General features: G+C 34.1%; 1 protein-coding gene across 1 annotated transcript in view; it reads right to left on the bottom strand.

Annotated features, from left to right (window-relative positions):
• LOC140443672 (uncharacterized) overlaps positions 1-22085 on the bottom strand; it is a 70830-nt gene that overhangs the window by 4997 nt on the left and 43748 nt on the right. Inside the window, exons 8-13 of the mRNA XM_072535045.1 lie at positions 19384-19716; positions 16822-16902; positions 11877-12854; positions 11615-11820; positions 5831-6046; positions 703-1018 (exon numbers count right to left, since the gene is read on the bottom strand). Coding sequence (XP_072391146.1) covers positions 703-1018; positions 5831-6046; positions 11615-11820; positions 11877-12854; positions 16822-16902; positions 19384-19716 — 2130 coding nt within the window. The remainder of the gene's footprint in view (positions 1-702; positions 1019-5830; positions 6047-11614; positions 11821-11876; positions 12855-16821; positions 16903-19383; positions 19717-22085) is intronic.

Below are 22085 nucleotides of genomic sequence, written 5' to 3'. Positions count from 1 at the left end.
TTCAAGAACAAATTACAGGCGAATTGAGGATATATAAATCAGTTGATTCGACTACTAACCAAGATAATATCGTCAACTATCCGCCTGAATTTTTAAACTCACTGGATTTACCAGGATTGCCACCTTACAATCTTCATATTAAAGGTTGGATCGGTAGTTATAATGTTGAGAAATATCAATCGGCACACAGTTAGCGATAAAAAAAATTATTGAAAGACGTGATAGAAGCAACTATACCTGAAGGAAAGTATAAAGGAGAAGAGTTTACACAGTTTCTAGTGCAGCTTGCTTTTGGTATAACCATAAAAAGTCCCAGGGGCAATCATTAGGTGTTTGTGGTATTAATATAGAAAATCCATGTTTCTCACATGGTCATTGTATGTTGCCTGTTCCCGTGTTGGAAAACCATCAGATTTGTTTGTATATTCACCAGGTAATCAAACAAAAACATTGTATATCATAAAGCACTACAATAAAAATTAAACAGATTTTTGTTAATAATTATAATTCACCCAAGCTGACTCTCACACACCTCCCTATCATCATGGTGACGGTTCTGTTCAGGAGAATTAAAGAAATAAACTGCCACGTCCCTAATCTATTTGACAGAACGAAGTCTGTCGGGTCCGCTAGTAGTCTATAATTTTAAATTTAGAAACGATAAAATATTCACATAAACTTATATTAAACAATCTTCCTTACCTTTTTTAGCTTTTGTTATTTTAAACTGCATCGGAGTACACTCCATATAAGGATCTTCGTTTTCTGCAAGAGTTTTAGGATCTTTCAAAGGATTCATTGTAATGTTGTAAACACCATCTTTCTTTTGAATTTTCAGTGTGGGTTTAGGTTTAACATGAAGAGATGAAGATGAAGATCCTCCGTCATATTGGCGTCCAGGACCTCTTGACGGAAAATTAGGTATATTTAATTTTCCCAACCCTTTGGCAATTCTATGAGCTTCAATACGTTTTGCGATTGTTCTTTCTATAGCGCCTGGGCGCCAGCCTCTTCTAGGCTAAAAAAAAGAAATTCTAAGAACGGCGATATGTATAACTATTGACCTAAAGATACTAGTTTTTGATATATACAGTGTTAAAATTAAAGAAAATTAGTTGAACAGTTGCAAAAATCTATGATTAATTTTAATCAGCGGAAATAAAAGTATTGGTTATTCAAATAAAAACAATTTAACGATATTCTTAAATTAGCTTCTCCTCACTTCTTGACAATAAGTCAACATTTGCTTGAATTTACGCAGCATGTTTTCAAGGGTTTCAGGTAGAAGGGACAGTTACCAAATCAAATATTTCAAGATATTTTAAAAATGGTATTAATTTGAAAATATTATAAACCTCTTTTTCAGGGACGAAGAGTGTCAGAAAATGTACAACTAAACATGCTTATATATGCGCAAAACATAACACATGTCAGATCTAAAACTTTAGCCCCTAATCATAGCATCAGCCAAACTTCAATAATGAAATACATGAGGAGGCATAAATTGCACCGTCAGAAAATTAATTTAGTTCAAAAGTTATCGACACCACCGTACATAAGCAAAGCTGTCGATACTGGGCCTCCCACTCCACAAATTCGCACTAGGCCGATACTTAATTCTCTCAAAAAGTTAATCTACGGACAGGAATTATTGGCAATAATTGAATAGGGCATGAAATGCGGATGGAACAAAATGACCCAGCTAAAAAAACGCTCATTGATAGACCTATTGGTCAAAGAAAAAAAAAAGAAGACTCAGAACAAGGTTCCTTGATAACCTCGATGAAGACATGAGAAATATGGGAATACTTGCTTGGCAGAGGAAGGTGATCGATAGGGACGATTAGAGAGAAATTCTGGAAGAGGCTAGGACCCACGCAATGTTATAAAGCCAGAATGATAATGATGATTATTGGCAATAAAATTATCGGCCATTAATAATTTTCCCAGATGAAAATCTCACTGATACAAAATATTTAGACATGTTGAGACACCAAATAGTTACAGAATTAATCGCGCTATTCCCAAATAAGAACAACCCAAATATACCAAATAAAGCTCCGTGGTACCATTAAGACAGAGCTATTCTTCATGATGCGACCGTTTGTAATTATTTAAGCTAAATATTTTTATACAAATGGATTGGAAGAACGGGCTTTATAGATTGGCCAGCTCAGTCGCCGGCCATACCTTACTCCGCCGAAGTTCTTTTTGTAGAGCTATATTAACTAAAAAATCGTGCCACTCAACCTGAAACTCTTGAAAACATTTGCGCACATTTGCCGTTCTTAAAATTCCATGGTCTATTTAATTTTGCCAAAAAAAATATAGGTTTCTATTTAATCTTATATTTAAAAAACAATGGATGCAGTCATCATGACATCATAGTGACGTCCTCATGTTGCGGTTATTAAAACTAAAAGCCAAACTAATTTTAAAAACTGATATATGTCTCGGCGTTTTTTGCGTAATCCGGACAACTGTCAGATTTGTTTAGAATTTAATGTAATAATTCTGAAAATTCCTGGATAAAATGAAACATGATGTAATAGCGATTTAAGAGATGAGATGGACTGGTTCAGGAATTATCGAGAGAAAAGACTACAATATAGACTACAGCGGACATAGCACAAGAAAAGCAATTAGTCCTTAATTTTAAACCCATAAACAACAGAATATGTTATTAACGTCTTAAAGGAAAATTCTTTGACTATGGCCCACTTAGTGTACACGCACCCACGGAAGAAAAGGAAGACGACAAAAAAAGAGGAATTCTACGACACCTTAGATAAAGAATATTATCGATGTCCACGTCATGACGTGAAAATAATTTCTGGGGACCTTAATGCAAAAATTGGCAAAGAGCAATTTTTCCAGCCAACAATTGGATGAAAAGTCAAACGATAACGGGTTGAGACTACTAAACTTTGCAAGCACCAAAAACATGATAGTAAGAGGAACAAAATTTCTCTATAATCTAATACACAAAAGAACGTGGAAATCACCTGCCGAAATGAACGAAACCGTTAACCGGATAGATCACATCCTAATATATGCAAGGTATTTTTCCGAACTCATGGATGTCAGACGCTACCGAGCTCCAAACATAGATAGTGACCACTTTCTTGTAATGGCAAAAATCAGAGGAAGAATTTCAAACCTAAAGCATAAATATATGAAACAAGACAGAATTAATGTTGATAATCTACGCATTGAACCCGTTACTAGGGAGTATAGGAAACAAATGGATGAGTAAATAGAAAGCCTGAAAGCAGGAGAAAATGAGGTGGAATTGTGGACAAGATATAGAAATATAATAACTGAGAAGGCATCGGAAATATTGGGGAAAACCAAACCAGCTAGATAAAACGAATGATTTGACGAGAAGTGCCAAGAAGCAACACAAAACAAAAATAGAGCATAGCAAAAGAAAAATCAAGCTACATGCACAAAAATAGCAAAGGAGGTATACCGGACTCTAAGAAGGGAAGAAAAAAGATTACATAGAAGAAAAAAAGGCAATTTTAAGAAAAACAGTTAGAAAAGATAGAATTTCTAAGAAATCAAAACGAAACTCGAAAGTTCTACAGAAATTAAAAAAAAAATGTGTAGAGTTTAAACCAAGAATAGAGACCTGTAAGGATGAAGAAGGAAATATCCTTGGTAATACGGCCTCAATCTTGAATCGATGAGTTGAATTTTTCGATGTAAAATTGAACGGCCATTATATCAAAAAAGCAGATAACACTGTAGCAGATTGGAATGATTGAAATCTATTCAACCCAAACGAAAGACCACCTACCTCTGCAGAGGTTGCCCAAACCATTGAAAAGCTTAAAAATAATAAAACACCAGGAACTGATCAAATTTGTAGTGAGCTCTACAAGAATGTTGGTGACGCCCTGCTACAAGCACTGCATAAACTTTTACTTCTTGTTTGGCAAAATGAGACCATGCCCTGTAAATGGTCTCAAGGCGTGATATGCCCGTTGCATAAAAAAGGCGATCAGCTCCAGTATGACAACTGCAGAAGTATAACCCTGTTAACAACTGCTTACAAAATACTAGCAAATATTCTCTACCAAAAGTTTACACAGTAGGCATAGTTGGAAAATACCAGGCCAGATTTACTCCAGAAAAATCAGCAATTGACCAGATTCATTCAATAACATAGATCCTCAATTAGAATTTCACATTGAAACCCATCACCTATTAGTCGACTTCAAGGCCGCATACGACAGTGTCAAGAGAACAGTACTATACCAATAAATGCGTGAGTTTGGTATACCAGAAAAACTTATCCGATTAACGAGAATGACAATGTCAACTTAAAAGCCAACGTTAGCATACAGGGGGACAATTCTGGATCCTTTGAGATAAAGGATGAACTTAGAACAGAGGATACCCTGGCTTGACTCCTATTTAACATTGTCTTGGAAAAGACAGTCCGAAACACACGAATCAGAGATGGCGGTACTATTTACAATAGATCGACACAAATCTTAGCATACGCTGATGACATTGACTTAAAAAAGGCCTTAAAAAGGATCATACTTTTATTTTTCTGCACTATTAATCTATTAATGGTAATTTTTTATATTATAACATTGTTATATTACTTCATACATTATCGAAAAAATTGGAACAATATAGATAGAAGTAAGGACGCTGACCAGAAATAAGAAAAAATGGGTCAAATTCGTACATATTCTAAATATACAGTAGAATATAGTTACGTTTACAAATAAGATGAAGTTTTATATTAATATTGAATTGAGACCACAGAAGAGTAACAATAGACGGCGAAAAACTTAACCATCTGACCGTTTCGCAGATGACATTGTCCTTATCACAGATGATTTAGGAGACGCCACAGATATGTTAAATGAATTGGACTTTGCATGTTCGAAAGTGGGCCTCAGAATGAATTTGTCCAAAACGACGTTTATGACAAATATGGTCCCCAATAACTATTTAACTATTCAAAACAAAGTGGTAAAACTGGTAAAGAAATATACGTATTTGGGCCACGAAATAAGAATTAGCAGTGATAACCAAACATGCGAAATCAAAAGACGAATTACTTTAGCGTGGGCAGCCTTTGGAAAACTGCGAGACACGCTTAGGGCCAACATACCAATTAGCCTCAAAAGAAAAGTATTTGACCAATGCGTATTACCGATGGGGCGGAAACTATGACTTTAACCAAGACTATGGCTTCGAAATTGAGAGTGGCACAGAGACGAATGGAACGATCTATACTGGGAGTGACGTTGCGGAACCGAATAAGAAACGAAGATCTGCGAAGAAGGACAAGTATTGCTGATGTTGTGGAACGCATAGCGGAACTTAAATGGAATTGGGCAGGCCATGTAGCGAGAATGCATGACTCACGATGGACGAGTAAAATTACACATTGGATGCCAAGAGCAGACAAACGTAGTAGAAGAACAAACCTACACGTTGGGCTGACGACATCAGGCGTATCACGAAAAATTGACAGCAAAGAGCACAAAATCGCAAAGAATGTCCAGCAGTGGACGTCATAAATGAAGGCTGGATGATGATGATGATTTGTATTATAATGTATTGTCGCCCTACACCACTATGTGGTATAAGGGTTTTTTAAATACATATATATATATATATATATATATATATATATATATATATATATATATATATATATATATATATATATATATATATTACTTCTTAGTAAACTACTATAAAAACAATAATGGTATACTTTAATAAAACAAATTTCATACAGACATTAAACAAAATTTTGTAAATGGAATAGATAAAATCAAAAAGTAATCCAACAAACCTTCATTTGGAGTATTGGTGTATGTTTATTCCAAAGCCATCCCATATATGACGGTACATTACGTCTCGGTATGACACACTCTTTGTGGCCAATATTGACACCCGGATATTTATCTCCAACTGAATAAACAAATCTTCCCCTTTTCTTGGCCTTTTTCTTGGTCCCACTTTCTGGTTTCACTTTGGGAGTAGCTGATTGGCCAGCCTGTTTTGAAACCTATTTTAATTATTCAACAAATTAGAATTGCATGGAAACCACTATTAATATGTTATGTTAAAGATGAATTATTATCTAGTATAATAAATTAAACTGAATTTTTAACACCTGAATAATTTTTTCTTTAAGTTCCATTGTCTCATCTTATTTTGGAAGTAATAATGACTGTATTCATCTTATTTAAAAGTCGTTTTTTTATAAGCCTTAACTTCTTCCTTAAGCTCTACCTTTAGTACGCAGACCGACAAGCCTGAGACATATGAAACAGAGTACACTTTTTCGAAGATTTTTGATGCTCTAAATAAATACGAATCTGAGCTTCGAATTACCGAATTGGGTCTGGTTTCTGAGATATCCTAACCTAAAAGTGAAAAAATGGCGGATTTGGCATAGACATGTAATACCTAATAAGGTCATCTAAATCAGCTTGATTGTAAAGTATAGGATTTTTTGAACTATCTTTGTACTCACTAACATATTCATCTTCAGAAGCATGTATATCTTCAATGTTGGATGGTCCAGCAAATGTTTTTTCAAGCTTTTATATTTTCCCTTTTTTTGCTTGAGTTACACTTTGTTCAGATGGATAAACAATTTTATCCATCCAACAAACCTATAATGTCACATGCACAAAATTAGCATTCCCGAATGTGATCTTTAGTTTCTCGCCAAGTCAATGGTTCAATGACTACGCCTTTGTCTAAATTATCCCATTTAGTCAAAGCAATTCGACATGAGTTACAAATAGATGTATGTAAGTACCCATTGTCTGTTCAAATTTTTTATATGGGTTTTGTAACATTCTAAATATTTCTGTTTCATTGAGTCACTCATAGGTCTTCGAATAGCTTCTGCCTTAAAAGAGCCACATATATTACAGAACTTACGTCTTTTATTTTTACAAGGAGTTCTTAAATGCATGACTACATGAAAATGCATTTGGTGTAAAGTTGATAAACTGGTTGAATAAAAATATTAATTACTTGATCGATTGACTTTTGTTTATTGTTGAAACAAAATATTTAATCATTTTAGAAATATAACACATACTTATATATGATAAGTAAACTAAAAGATTCAAATTAAAAAAAAAAACATAAAAATATTACTTTAAATTTTTTTATCATATGACAGATCAAGTGGTTTTGTTTGTTTAAGTCGTCTAATTACGTTAGTATTGTCTAAAAGTTGATGAACCTCTGGATTTACGTGCTGACGAAGACTTTTTCACGGCACTTAGCTTTAGTCCTTATGAAGGCTATCGTTACGAACATACCATGGGGCATTGACTATGCCTCGAAGAACTAGGTACATCCTCATAATTGGATACCATAAATCTATATTAGTGTTAGTACTTGTTAATAGATCAGGAGCTTATTATATACGGATAGGGTCGAAAATCGACCCAATGACCGTATTTCAAGTTTAGTTCTTCTTGATTTTTCTTATCATGTGTTTTTCATCTCAATTTAGCGTCTAGTGTCATACCCAGATTTTTAGCCGTGTTGACATAAAAAACTCTATGATGATTGGTATATATGCGTTTGTGCTCATCTTTTGAGTTATACAGAAGTTTTGGGGAACCTGACGTTGTAAAATGTATCAAATTAGCACGCTTTCGATGAATAGGACATGTAATTAGGCGAGATGAAGATGCAACGATCAAAAAATTTTTCGACCGAACAGGGCCAGTGGGAAAACGAGCCAGAGGAAGACCAAAACTTAGGTATCAAGATAACATAGAAAAGGATCTAAAATCCATCGGAGTTAAAGCATGGAGAAAAGTTGCCAGAGACAGGAGCAAATGGAAGATTGTTAACAAGAAGGCTTTGGCTCATAACGAGTTGTAATGCCACTGATGATGATGATGATGCTCATGTTTTTGTTGATAAAATATATATGTGCTGATTTCAGTTCATTTAATTTATTACGCCAACAGCAATAATTGCCGTATCATCAGCAAACGTAGCTGCAACATTTGACTCTGAAACTGGCAGGTCTTTAGTGTACAAGTGATATAGGACGTGTCTCAGTACAGTTCACTATGGTACCCCAGCACTATTTTTTTTATCCCCTTTATTTAATCTTGAAGTATCTCTACGACAAATATGAAATTAAGATCTTTAGGTATTGGATCGGACGGGCTATTTTTATCTTGTGTTCCAATTTTTTGTGCCAGACTTTGTCTAAGGCCTATGCTACATCCAAAAATAATGATAAGCAAAACTTTTTTCTGCAAGTGTTCTTTGAGATCACGTCCATGATCCGGTAGACTTGATTAATTGTAGAGTGCTGATTTCGGAATTCGAATTGGTGATCGGGGATGAGTCATATTTCTTCGATAATAGGTTTCCTCCTCTTGAAAAAGAACTTTTCGAAGAGTTTTGACATAATCGGTAGCAAGGATATTGGCCGATACGACGTTATCTCATGTGGCGGTTTGCTTGGTTTTGGGACCATAATTATCTCAGCTACCTTCCATGGTTGTGAAACATAATTTAAACGAAATGATGGATTATGTAGATTGGTTAATATAACCAGGGCCTTTCTAGGTAGCTCTTTAAGGACCTGCTTGGTTACCAGATCGGAGCCGGGGGCCTTTTTAGGATTAACGTTCGTGTCAATTTCATTTTTAACCTCTTTTGGTGTGATTAAAGTAATAACCACATCATCTTGTCGAACAACTTCTGAGAGAGATTTATCCATGCTTACAATATATATGATTGGAAAACACTTTCGATATAGTTTGCAAATACTAATGATTTTTGTTTGTTGTTTTTCGCCCAACCTAATTGTTTATTTCTTATAGGAGTCGTTTGCATAATTGGTCTCTTTAAATTTTTGGTAGTCTTCCATAACGAGTATTCAGTACAAGAATTTGTCAAATGTATCAGGAATTCGCTAATGGATTCATTCTTAAGTTGCCTAATCTCTCTCTTTAGTTGTGAGGCAAGTTGGTTTACTTTACTTTACAATTCACATATGTTAAAAAAAATTTTTTGTATAACCTATAAATTGAACTTAAATTTATATTAATTAATGTATAAACATCGATCACTTTAAACTACTACAAGTTTATTATTTAGATAAGCACTCTAAGGTGATAATAAAAAATGTTAGATCATGTAGATGGTCAATAATATTGCTGTATTATAACTTGTTTTACATAAGATGAAAAATTATATTGGGATAGCATATATTTTGGCAACTATGACCTACGATCAAATCGCTGTAGATTAAGTCTTTCAGAAAAAAATTGTCTTATTTATAACTATTACATTTTACCAAAAACTATTAAACAGCTAAGCTGTAATAGTTTCGATAAAGTTATAAAAAAATATCTTCTAAAACATTGTTTTTACTGCTCAGAAGAATATATGACTCATTGCAGAACATCCATTGAACTGCTTACCGTAACTTTGTCATGAATCTTTTTCTGTTTAATATGTGTTCTTATTTGTATACAGTGTGTAAAAGCCAAATGGAATAAATTCATTATTTAGGTTACTGTACATATTTATAAAAAATCCCGAAATACGTCAAATTTAAAGTATAACTTGACATTCTTTAACGTGAAAATGCAACCCCTACCTTCAACCCCCTTAGAATGACAGGTACAACCCCCAATTTTTAAAATAGGAAGTATAGGCTTGTGATATATCGTTTGAAAGGTATTTTCATTCTCCATTCAAAAATGTTGTCGCTTTTAAGTTTATTAAGATTAATTAAGATAAAATAAATTAAAATCATGTGGTTACCGAAATTCGCTACAATACAATCAAAAACTAAAATGTAATGCAAAACGTAATAAAATGTAGAACACGAAAAAGAACTATGAATGTTAACTAAGTAGATGTTCAAAATGTTCACCGCGAACGTCTTGGCAACATCCTAATCTCAAATAAAACTGTCTTCTAACATTATTTAACATAACAGGCGTGATCGACGTAATCGCAAGCGTTATTCGTTCTTTTAAGTCATTTAAATCAGAAGGTTTAGTTTTGTACACATGGCTCTTCACATATCCCCATAAAAAGAAATCTAATAATGTAAGATCAGGTGATTGCGCTGGCCATTCAATCGATCCTCGAATCCCTATCCACCGATTGGGAAATATTGTATCGAGGTACTGCCGGACATTAAGTTGATAATGTAGTGGTGCTCCATCCTGCTGAAACCATACCGTATTCGCTGGAACTTGAGGGTTTCCTGGATCAGGATATAAATTTGCCAACGTTGGAATGACATCATTTTGAAGTAGTGCCAAATAATTGTTGCCATTCAAGTTGCCCTCAATGAAAAAGGGACCAATGATAGTTTCCTACAATCCCTGCCCAAACATTAACCTTTTGAGGGTATTAAGTGTGTTCTTCTCTCATCCAGTGAGGATTTTCCGTGGCCTAGTAGCGGCAATTTTGCCGATTAGCATGACCTTTAAATGAAAAAGTACACTCATCAGAAAACATAACGTCTTCTAATTGGATAATATTGTTATCCAACATGTCCATCATTTGCTCACAAAAAAAATTTCTCCTATCAAAATCGTCTTCCATGAGCTCCTGAGTAGGTATTATCTTATAGGGATGCAATTTATTTTCTTTTAATATGTTTACTATCGATGTATGGCTAGCATTGAATGTAGTGGATGCCTGTCTACTCGATGTATGTGGATTTTCCTGAAACTCAAGCAACACATCTAATTTGAGTTCATCACTCAGTACATTGGCAGCTGCTTTTTTTATCTGCCTTACATGACCAAACTCGCGAAACTGCTTCTCTATTTTACTTATTATTCCTTGGGATATAGGCGGTAAATTAGGAAATTTCTGATGAAATAGGCGAGTTACTTCCTGTTGTGTTCGGGTGTTATCTCCGTAACCAATCATTTGTAAAACTGTTATTTTATGCATTTTCGTTAATCTAACCATTTTTCAGAATTGAATTGAACGAAGTTTTTACTTAAATTAAAATACTGACAACTTAAATAAAACAATTTACTAATGCGTGTTAAAATAACGTTGCCACGGAAATTCTTTAAAGTTTTTTAATGGTTACCATCTAAAAACCACATTGCTATGGTTTTTGTTCACGTTCTCATTATCAAGACCTAAACGGGAAATAAGTTTTGAGTATATTTTAGCGAATTTCGGTAACGACATGATTTTAATTTATTTTATCTTAATTAATCTTAATAAACTTGAAAGCGACAACATTTTTGAATGGAGAATGAAAAGACCTTTCAAACGATATATCACAAGCCTATACTTCCTATTTTAAAAATTGGGGGGTTGTACCTGTCATTCTAAGGGGGTTGAAGGTAGGGGTTGCATTTTCACGTTAAAGAATGTCAAGTTATAATTTAAATTTGACGTGTTTCGGGATTTTTTATAAACATGTACAGTAACCTAAATAAAATAATGAATTTATTCCATTTGGCTTTTACGTTTTATATTCCTTTTTTAATACTATGTTTTTTTTACTTACTACAAACAATATTTGTATCTGTTATGTAGTTAAATAAATACTCTACTCTACTCTACGAATTACTTAAAAATATGTAGTCGTTACCTTCGTAATAGTTTGAACTGGGGCTACAAATTCATTTGCTTCTTTACCTTGAAAACCATCTCTGGGGCATTTAGGATCCGAACAATACAAGTCCAATTGTTTCTTGGTATAAGGACAATTGGGGTCTCCACAAATATTATCTCCACCACCTCTTTCTTTTTTAGCAAACGGACATTCAGGATTCTCACAAACATTATCACCTGTACCTAATTGAAAAATAATAATAACACTATTTTTATACATAAAAATTCAAACCACATACTTTTATTTGCCGGGCAACTGGGATTACTGCAAATAGAAACCATACTTTTCTTTTTAGTAAATGGGCAGTCAATGTTGTCGCAGGTAGAATCACTTTCTGAATCATCAGCAAATGGACAAAATGGATTATCACATGAACTGTCCTTGCTTATTGGTCTATTAAATGGACAGGGAGATCTTTTACATATATTATCTTCTTTTTTTGCATAAGGACAATCAGGATTATCGCATATGCTCTCGTTTTCTGTATCTTTTAATGCAAATGGGCATTCGGGATTATCACATACACTGCCATTCTTTACTATTTGAGTGTTAAAAGGACAATCAGAATTTTTACAAATATTACATTCCTGTTTAGCATTAGGGCACATAGGATTATCGCATATACTCTTCTTTTTCGTACCTTTTAATGCAAATGGACATTGGGGATTATCACAAACACTGTTTTTCTTACTGACTTTTTCGTTAAAGGGGCAGCGAGGATTTCCACATATATTATCTTTCTTTTTTACATAAGGACAATCAGAATTGCCACATATGCTCCCTTCTTCTGTAGTTTTTAATGCAAATGGGCATTCGGAAATATTGCTAATGCTATTCTTCTTACATACTGGTCTATTAAAAGGACAGAGTGGATTTTCGCACACGCCATCTTTCTTTTTTGCAAAAGGACAATCGGGATTGTCGCATATGCTCTCCTCGTCATTATTACATACATTATTTTTCTTATTTATTTGTTTATTAAAAGGACAAAAAGGGTTTTCACATACGTTTTTCTTTTTTGCCTGGGGACAATCAGGATTATCACATATGCTATCTTTTTCTATGTCTTTTATTACTAATGGACATTCGGGATTATCACAAATGTTTTTCTTGCTTTTAAACACAAAAGGACATTGTGGATTACTGCACACACTGTTTTTAAGACTGTCAGTAGTTTCTGACTTAAAGGGGCAGTTGGGATTCTCGCAGAAATTATCTAAATAAAGAAACAAAAATTAAAAATATTGTAAAATAATGTAGAAAGTAGTCAAAAAGCAACAAATAATCAAACTATAATACAAGTGTACCTCCTCCTAGTCGAGTATTGGGCGCTTAATGCGTTTCATGACCAAAAGTGTAAGATTGCTGATTGGCCGGGGGTTAGCGCATCTTCTTTCTTATTTGTCTCTGGATAAACTGTGTACTAGTTCTTTCTATTCTCTTCTATTTTTTGCTGCTTTTAATTTCACCCCATCGTATTCCAATTTTTTAGTATTCTCGCGTTGTAGGGAGAGAGTGTACAAAATGACACACATTTTTAAAAAACCAAAAATTTTACTAAAAGAAAAGTAGAGCACAAACTATAGTATTTGAAATACTTCAGACAAGTTTTTAACAAAGTAAGAGAGAATATAAACTTTTAGCCAAACATATAAAAAAGAACTTCTTGTTCATTTTACTCCACCTTACGGACAAAATGACACATTAATAGCGATTGATATTTTTCAGTCGGTACAAAGCTTGCAAACAAACATTTTTGTTTTCTTTTCTAGTCCGGCACACTCAGCATGTGTCCACTTTTGACACAAACATCAGCATAGTCATAGCTCACGTTTTTTTAGACAACTTGTACAGTAAATACAAACAGCATCATCATTTTCTTCATCGGCAGAAAAAGGGTCTCTTTCGTTTTCCGACTTCCATTCTATAAAAACATTCCTTTTTACCGCTGTTTTTATTTTTGGAGGGATCTCTGGTTTTGGTTTGATTTTTTCTTTTGCCTCCTCTAAATTTGGAGTTGAGTGGAGGTGCCTTGACGTTTCCTTGCCTCTCTTTTTCCTGACCGGAAAAAAATGGTCCGATTCTAACTGGACTTAAATTTACCACTAGTAAAGTACTACTTAACTGAGCTGTTATCACATTAGGGACTTCTATGGTAGAAGAAGAAGGTCCAGGTTCTTCATTATTATCATAAACTTTTACAATAGGTTTGACACTATCTACTACAATATTTGTAGTTTCAGATGCTTGAAACATGTAGTCGGGGAATACATCGGGGTTTATTGGGTAGATACAAGTTTTGGAAAATCCATGAGCAGCATTCTGAAGATTAGCTACTTTTTCATAGACTTCATTTAACTGACCACCAATTTGGAACCAAACTCCAGTCCAAACTCGACCAGGATGAACTTTGAGCCATTTGGTTATATCTTGGTCATAATAGGTTTTGAGTATACCAAAGAATGCTACATCGAGAGGTTGCATCCGATGTGTACAGTGAGCCGGCAAACATAAAAGTACAATGTCATTTTCTTTGGCGTACAGAAGAGCGTCAAGATATTTATGACTTGAATGTCCATCCATAATTATCAAAACCTTTCGGTGGAAGGTGCCTTGGTATAATTGTGAAAATGCTGCAACCATTGTAAAAACACTAGACCCGTCATCCAGCCAGTCTCCTGGGGAATACATAAAGTTCCTGCTGGTGTATGGTCAGCTAATTCCTTTTTCATATTTTTTCGTGGAAATATTAGAGTAGGTGGAATATAGCTTCCGCTAGTGCACATACAATAAACAACTGTCACGTGGGAACCTCGTTCGGCGCTGGTAATTGCACCTACTTGTTTGCGACTGGCTGTAGCAAACACTTTCTGCGAGCGTTGTACGGTAGATAATGCAGATTCATCTGCATTATATATCTTCATGAGATCAATATTTTCCTTTATCAAAGTGTCCTTTAACAGTTTAAAAAACTTAGCAACTTTAGGTTTATTAAAACCCTGAGCTCTTGCTGCAGATGTGGCTTCGGATGTACACAGTATTATATTTGGATTTCTTCTGCGAAATTCTCATAACCAATCTTTTTCAGCGGCCTTTTTCTGGTTATTAAAATGATGTTCAAACCCATTTTTGACTGCTAAATTATAAGCTAACTCTAGTACGTCCCGTCTCGTTAGTCCAAAGAACCTTGACTCTAGCATTTTTAAATGTTCAACCAACTGTCTTTCTATTTCTATGGAAAAAGTAGGTTTAAACCTACCTAGTCATTTTACGCCTGTTTTTAAATTTTTTCAAGGTATTTTCCACATTCTCCTGTAACACCACATCTCGAATGCCTCAACGTTTTTGATGTTTATCTTTTTCAGTGTCCAGGCTTTCATGCCGTACAGCAGAACGGAGAAAACTTAGCACCTTAACATTCTCGTTCTTAAGTTTATATTTATGTCTCGGCTGCATAGGAACTTTTTCATTTTGACAAACGATTGTCTCGCTATCTCTATTCGCCTCTTGATTTCTCTTGTCTGGTCATTAGTATCAGTGAAGCAAACCCCTAAATATTTGTAGGACGTAACTCTTTCAACTGGCTGATTATTTATGGTTAAATTCACATTGGTGTATAGCTTCTTTGTTACAATCATGAATTTAGTCTTTTTTATGTTCAGTTTTAGACCATATTTTTTAGTATTGTGTTTATGTTTTCCATCAAAAACTGTAAATTTGCTAGGTTATCTGTTACTATTAGCGTGTCATCAGCGTATCGTATATTGTTAATTAACTCTCCGTTAATGTTCATACCAATGTTTTGCTCTAGGAGCGCTTTCTGACATATTGTTTCGCTATATATATTGAATAATAGTGGAGAAAGCACACAATCCTGACGCACACCTCGACGAATCTCAATTTCTTCGGTTAACTCATTATCAACTTTGATTTTTGCTGTTTGTCCCCAGTACAACCTGGATATGATGTTAATGTCGCGACTGTCGATGTTTTTGTTTCTTAGGATTTCATACAGCTTTTGGTGTCTGACTTTATCGAAGGCCTTCTCAAAATCTATGAAACCTACGTCGAGGTCTTGGTTTACATCCAAACATCTTTGCATTAACACACTCAGACCAAACAAAGCTTCCCGTGTTCCCAGTCCACCTCTGAATCCAAACTGTGTGGCGCTTATGTCCTCTTCTAATTTATTAAATATACTTTTGTGAATTATTTTTAAAAATACTTTTAGTGTGTGGCTCATCAATGCTATAGTTCTGTGGTCTGAATTTCGCGACATAACCTGTAAAAAACAGACATTTTATCCATTTGTAAGGCACATTATTTTTATCTAGGTACGATCGGGTAAAATGACATACTATGCCATTTTGCCCTCTACACGCCTATGTCATTTTACTCCACATTAACTTAATTTAAAGTACATACATTTAAAGTACAAGTAAATACAATTTTTGGCAAAACAATAACTTATTTACTAAATTTGAAATAAGAAATCAATAAAACAATAATCTTCATAATTTATCATAAATATTTAAACTTACCGGTTTATCGCACTAAAAACATACACCAGATTTTAATATTTCGCACCGAAAACTTTTCGACGCCAAAAATAAAATAATCGTCCCGCCACAATTAGATATTCGTTTCTGAGCACTGCTGAACAACGAATTCGGTATATACAAGCACTATGTCATTATACCCCACTATGTCATTTTGTACACCCTTCTCCTAATTCTTTTTCAGCTATTGTCTGGTCTTTCTCTCTTTTTTCCCTTTGGTTGGTATTCAAGTGCTTGTCTGGTTATGTTGCTTCTATCTTGTCTCAAAGTATGAGAAACTAAATTCACTAAGAATTTTTTCCGTGTTGAACGGCATGTGGGACAAATTATAGATTCCCTTGCCTAGTGTTGTTTAAATTGGAATACTTTGACCACGTGATGGAAAATCCTAAATATGACTTGACTACGTAAAACATCCTGAGCCATGAACCTCCATTTCGCATTTTGCATCCAATAATAAGTAATTGCATTTTATATTAGTCCATTGATCATAAAAGTAGAGTTTGAATGGCATGAGATAGTTTGTAAACCAGATATCATTAATTCTAATAAGGAATCTAAGAAAACAATGAAATTAAAATCAAAAATAATATTATTCTAGAATTATAGAATGGTTAATATTACCAAATTGTTGTTTCTTAGATGGACATTCTGGGTTATTACATATTCCTTCATTGACTTGATCACCTTTTATATTTGGACCACCTGGAAACACAAAAAAACTGGATCAAATAAAAACTGGACAGAAACTAAGTATATGCGTAAATATTCCCTTGAATGATGAGTGTGTCCATATTATTGTCAATGTCTGACCTAATAGCAAGTCCAAAATATTTTAATTGGGCAAGTTGAAATTTTCAGGAGAATCTCTTACCGATCTTTAGTTCTTTTAAAATGGAATTATTTGTTCTATAGTCTGTCTATGGAATTTCTCTCTTATCCAGTAGAACATTTCAGTAACGTTTATCTTTCTCCTTTCTAATTGCCTTAGTGTGCAAAATTAGTATCTATATGCCAGTACTGAAAATATTAAGGAGTTGACTAATCTCGTTTTTAGGGTTTTTGAAATATTGGGGTCTTTCCATATTTTGGTCATCTTCTCTATAGTGATAATTGCTAGATCATATCTGAGTTTTATCTCCTCCTCAAGTACCCCTGTATTTGTGGTCAATGGTAGCAGATGTTAGTCAGGGATTGAAATACCAAACCGGTTAATTTTGGTTAACTTTATGATCCACTATCCACTATGTCTATGTACTATCATAATTTTTTCTTTGATATAGTTAACTCCAGACCAAGCCTTTTACTTTTATTTTCAGCCAGCTCTATGAGATTAATCAGGTCTTTTTGGTTATTGGCAAGAAGGGCTACATCGTCCATAAAGCGTAGATTATTTATTTATCGTAAGTATTAAAGAGTTGTGAAGATACATCCTTGATTGACACTTTGTTCTGGATAAGTTTTATTTGACAGTGTGTTAAGTACTTTTACTGATCCAGTGACATGCTCATATAACTCAGTTGGGAAATGTAAGGGAACTCAGGTGCTACCTAATTCTTTGACCATCAGTCATAAATGATGCCATTTAACTTGTCGAACGCGTTGCTATAATCTATGAAGCAGATAGGTAACGGGATACTAAATTCTCTGGACTCGATTATGTATCTTATATTCAAAAGATGTTCTAGTGTACCATCTTGTAAATCCAGCTTGATCTTATGGTATTTCTCTTTGGAGGAAAGTTTTCAGCCTCTCATTGATGTTTTTTAGCATTATCTTGCTTGCATGTAAGATAAAAGTAATTGTCGTACTTACGAAAGCTACATTCTTGTGTGTGACTGACATTGTAGGGATCGTCAAATCAGTGAACTATTACCTGGAATGCATATTTGATTAAAGAGGAAATGAAGCAGTTCTATTCCGATTCTTTTGTTTCCTTAAACATTTGTGCTGTTATCATATGCCTGGTGCCTTATTTAGTTTAAGTTCATTAATTCCTAGTCTTCACTATAAGTGAAGGAGGATATGTCTCAGTTGTTGGTCGTCTTCATCTATATCCGGGCAGTGTAATCCCCACGTGTGTGTTATATCCTCTCTATTTGTTTTCAGGACTCTTGTGTGATCTTCTACAGCCCAAGTTGTGGCTTTAAAGTCCCTTGTTATGTATTTGGTAGTGTTGATGTTGATGTTGGTAGTAGCTATATCCTGTTTAGATGTATAGCCTTTCTTCACTAAGTTAATCAGGTATTCACCTATTTTACAACATTTAAATGTGAAAACTTTGAATTATTCATGATTGTCTGTCCGTTCGTCACCACAAATCCTCCGTTATTAGAAAAGATATAATGACAAATGAGGTATCAAATGAAAGCTTTTAACCCAAAGATGATATTATTAGGTGAGAAATTTAACCACGAACTTCCGGTTTCAGAGTTGTAACTGGAAGTACTGTTTGAAAGACGTGAAAATAGTACGAGCGATATATTATTCGACGGGCCTCAGCAAGACGAGAACAACTATATAGTTTCCGTTTCATGCCTGTCTGTTCGTCCATCTGTCTGTCCCGTTAACACAACTACTTCGTTATTGGAACAGATAAAGTGACAAATGAGATATCGACTTCAGGCTGTACTTTCGGTCACGTTGGGTGAAAATCTAGGACTTATGAAATCCAATTGCTTGTTTCAGTTTCGATAGTCCATTTGGATCCGTGGATAGTTGGCAGTGTGCCAACTATCTTCTATCCTCAACTAACATTCTTTTGGATTCTTGGTCAATCTTAAACGTTCTTATATCTTTCTTGTTGATTTGAAGGTGGCTTGTCGAAAAAGTAGATGTTTCACTAAGATTTTACTAATAATTTCTGTAATATGTTTTTAATATACCTCTTTGGTTCGTTACCTCTTTATGAATAAATAGGTCGTTTGATGTTCCCTAAAACGCTTTTTATGTATTTAATTTTTCAATTTTAAATAATCGGAAAAAGACCTTCATAAATAACGGGAACCATAGAAGGTCATGTCAACGTCCGCTTTCAAATCAATGCCTATAATCATATTTGCCACAGTCGTAGATAAAATGTCAGTAACAAAAAATTTCAGACTACTACCTATAAATTCCGATAACCGATCTTGTAAATACCGGTCGGCAAGCATACATGCTTTGATACATATAAAATGTGTCTACCTGTTTGCTTTCCTCCTAAATATGGACAAGGAGTTTCATTAAAAGGGCAGTTGGGGTTGTCACATGGGTCTGGTAGAGCATACGGACAAGATATGCTTCCACAGGGACCACGTGTCTCTGGATTAGGAACGGGACATTTTAACTTCTGTAATTCAGGAGGTTGTAAAGGACAATTTGGATTTTTGCATGTATCTCTCGGTAACGGATCTGGGCAATCCCAGTGAATGGGTGGTAAGACATCCCCAGGATAATCGCATTTAGGATGTCCACAAGTAGTTCCTAGAGGTGCTGGAAGAAACATGAGTTCTAAAGCTGCGTCTTCATCCCGTAATCCTAAAAAGAATAAAGTTATTTATCGGTACTAAAAATTTTGTATTTAGATATAAACGGTAGTATAAAAAGATTAAAGAATTTATTTATCAAATTATTTTACATTTAAAAATTTTCGAAAACAAGTCCAAAAAATAAAAATTATTCGAAGGGAAAAAGTCAAAATTACCCTTTGTGTTGCGTTCTGCACATACGATAATTTTTATATAATATATAAAGCCATCAAAAAGTGAGGAGAATATATATGTTCAATCTAGAACTCGCTAGTTTCTCCCTTTCGCATTGGGTATGTATATTACCATAGAAAATAATAAGCTAGTGGACTACATCAAACTCTATTTAAAAAAAATAAAACCAGACAAATATACATATACATACATACATTCAAATCTAATAAAACATAAACATGTACTTTAAATATAATGTGATACGAAAGCCAATATCTTATTTATAGTTCCAATGAGCTTCAAAACACAGCTGTTTTGAAAAGTAAATATTACGCGACGAATTGTGGATATCTATATCACACAAACCAATCCGCCCGTCTACAAAAAAAATTATGAGTATGCTAAAATATAAATAAATAATTCGACAGAAAAAAACAATGACTTTACCAGCTGATTGCCACATAAATATAATGTAACGCAATTAGATGATTTTTTTATACTTTCAATGACTTTATTAATAATTTACATTTATATAGGGTTAAATTTACGTATTTATGTGTTGTTTGTTTTATTGTTTGTTTATTTTATGTAAATCCGTTCGCTATTTCAAACATAAAAAACTGTTTGAAGCTCCATTCATTCACTATAAAAATATAGCTAGCAATCGAATCTTTTAGTAACATTGGTAGCATGTTTTCGGGTTTTTTTGCTTGGAAACGAGGACAGAATCTTTCTGGATTTTCTCTTCGATGATGATGTCGATGATTTTTCGGTGAGGATGTTGAATTGGATGGTTTTCGTGGTTTTGTGGATTTTTCAGATGAGATTGGAAACCACAAAAAAAGGGTTTTCGAAGACGTCGTACTATTTATCAGGAAGTTCGTGACTGACAGAAGTCATTAATAATGCTGGGAGGAATGATAGTTTGTTTTTAGGGCATCTGAATACTAGATGTCATTGAGGATGACAAGGCGTTCTGAGAACATTTTGAGCCCAAGTGTTATGAGCTCGAATCGTTCAATGAACTCGAATCGTTTAAGATCTGATTCATTTTTCTGTGCTTGAAGAGCGCATATAGTTGTGCGCGTTATCCAATAATAGGACGAATGAATGTTTTGTACGCGTGCAGTAGCGTCGATTTGCCCGTTGTACCAAATTTACCGTTTAGCGTTCCCAGGGGCAGGCTCAACAACTTACCATAATAAGGGTAGTTCTTATTTCGGTATTACAATTCATAGTTTGTTAACTGGACTTTCAAGTAGCATACCGTTGATTGGAATTAGAATCGCCTTGGAGGGTCAGATGAAGGATGATGCTCATTTTATAGCTAGGGGCTCTCAACACAATGGCCTGTCATTTGCCAGCATTGAGTGTAATCACTTTACACACTATTTTTCTACGATGTTTATTTGTCGCTCAACCACATTGAATTCCAAAATAAAGGGCGGGACAACGATCTATTAGGAAGAAGTATATTTTTCCATTTGGCGGTAAACATTTTATTCAATTAAGATTAAATTTGTCAAACATATTGAATAGAAAATATCTAGAAGTAACTGGGCATTATCTATATATATATATATATATATATATATATATATATATATATATATATATATATATATATATATATTATATATATATATATATATGTGTGTGTGTGTGTGTGTGAGTTTTCACGAAAATAAAAAATGAAAAGTGGAAGCGTTTTACAATTTGAAACACGTTTCAAATTTGTATTAAACGATTCGTTTGGTGAAGTGGAAGGTATAGGAAATAGGTATAGGATACCGAATAATACTGAATGGAAGTACATCATCAGTAATAGATGCGTTTTTTCGGAAACCCCTGGCCCTAACTAAGGTAAACTTTATTTAACTAAAAAAGATAGGGAAAATATATTTAAAAAAATAACATACAGGGTAGAATAAAAAAATTGTCACTGTTAAAGTGTTTAAGATTGAAGTACTTAGGAGTCTGGATTACTGAAGATTTAAATCCATAATAAGAAATTCGATGAAGAATAGATCAATCAAGAACAGCCTTTTTGAATATGAGTAAATTTCTGAGGAATCAATGTTGACTTAATGAGAAAATAAGAAGCTTTTGAGATGTGGATTTTTAGAAGAATTTTGAAATTACCATGGACCGATCATATGACGAAACAAATGGTTTTGCACAGAATGGGAGGAGACAGAGAACTTT

The sequence above is a fragment of the Diabrotica undecimpunctata genome, chromosome 6 (assembly GCF_040954645.1).
Source record: "Diabrotica undecimpunctata isolate CICGRU chromosome 6, icDiaUnde3, whole genome shotgun sequence".
NCBI lineage: Eukaryota > Metazoa > Arthropoda > Insecta > Coleoptera > Chrysomelidae > Diabrotica > Diabrotica undecimpunctata.
The sequence above is the reverse complement of the archived record's forward strand: the minus strand, read 5'-3'. Positions and strand labels throughout refer to the sequence as shown.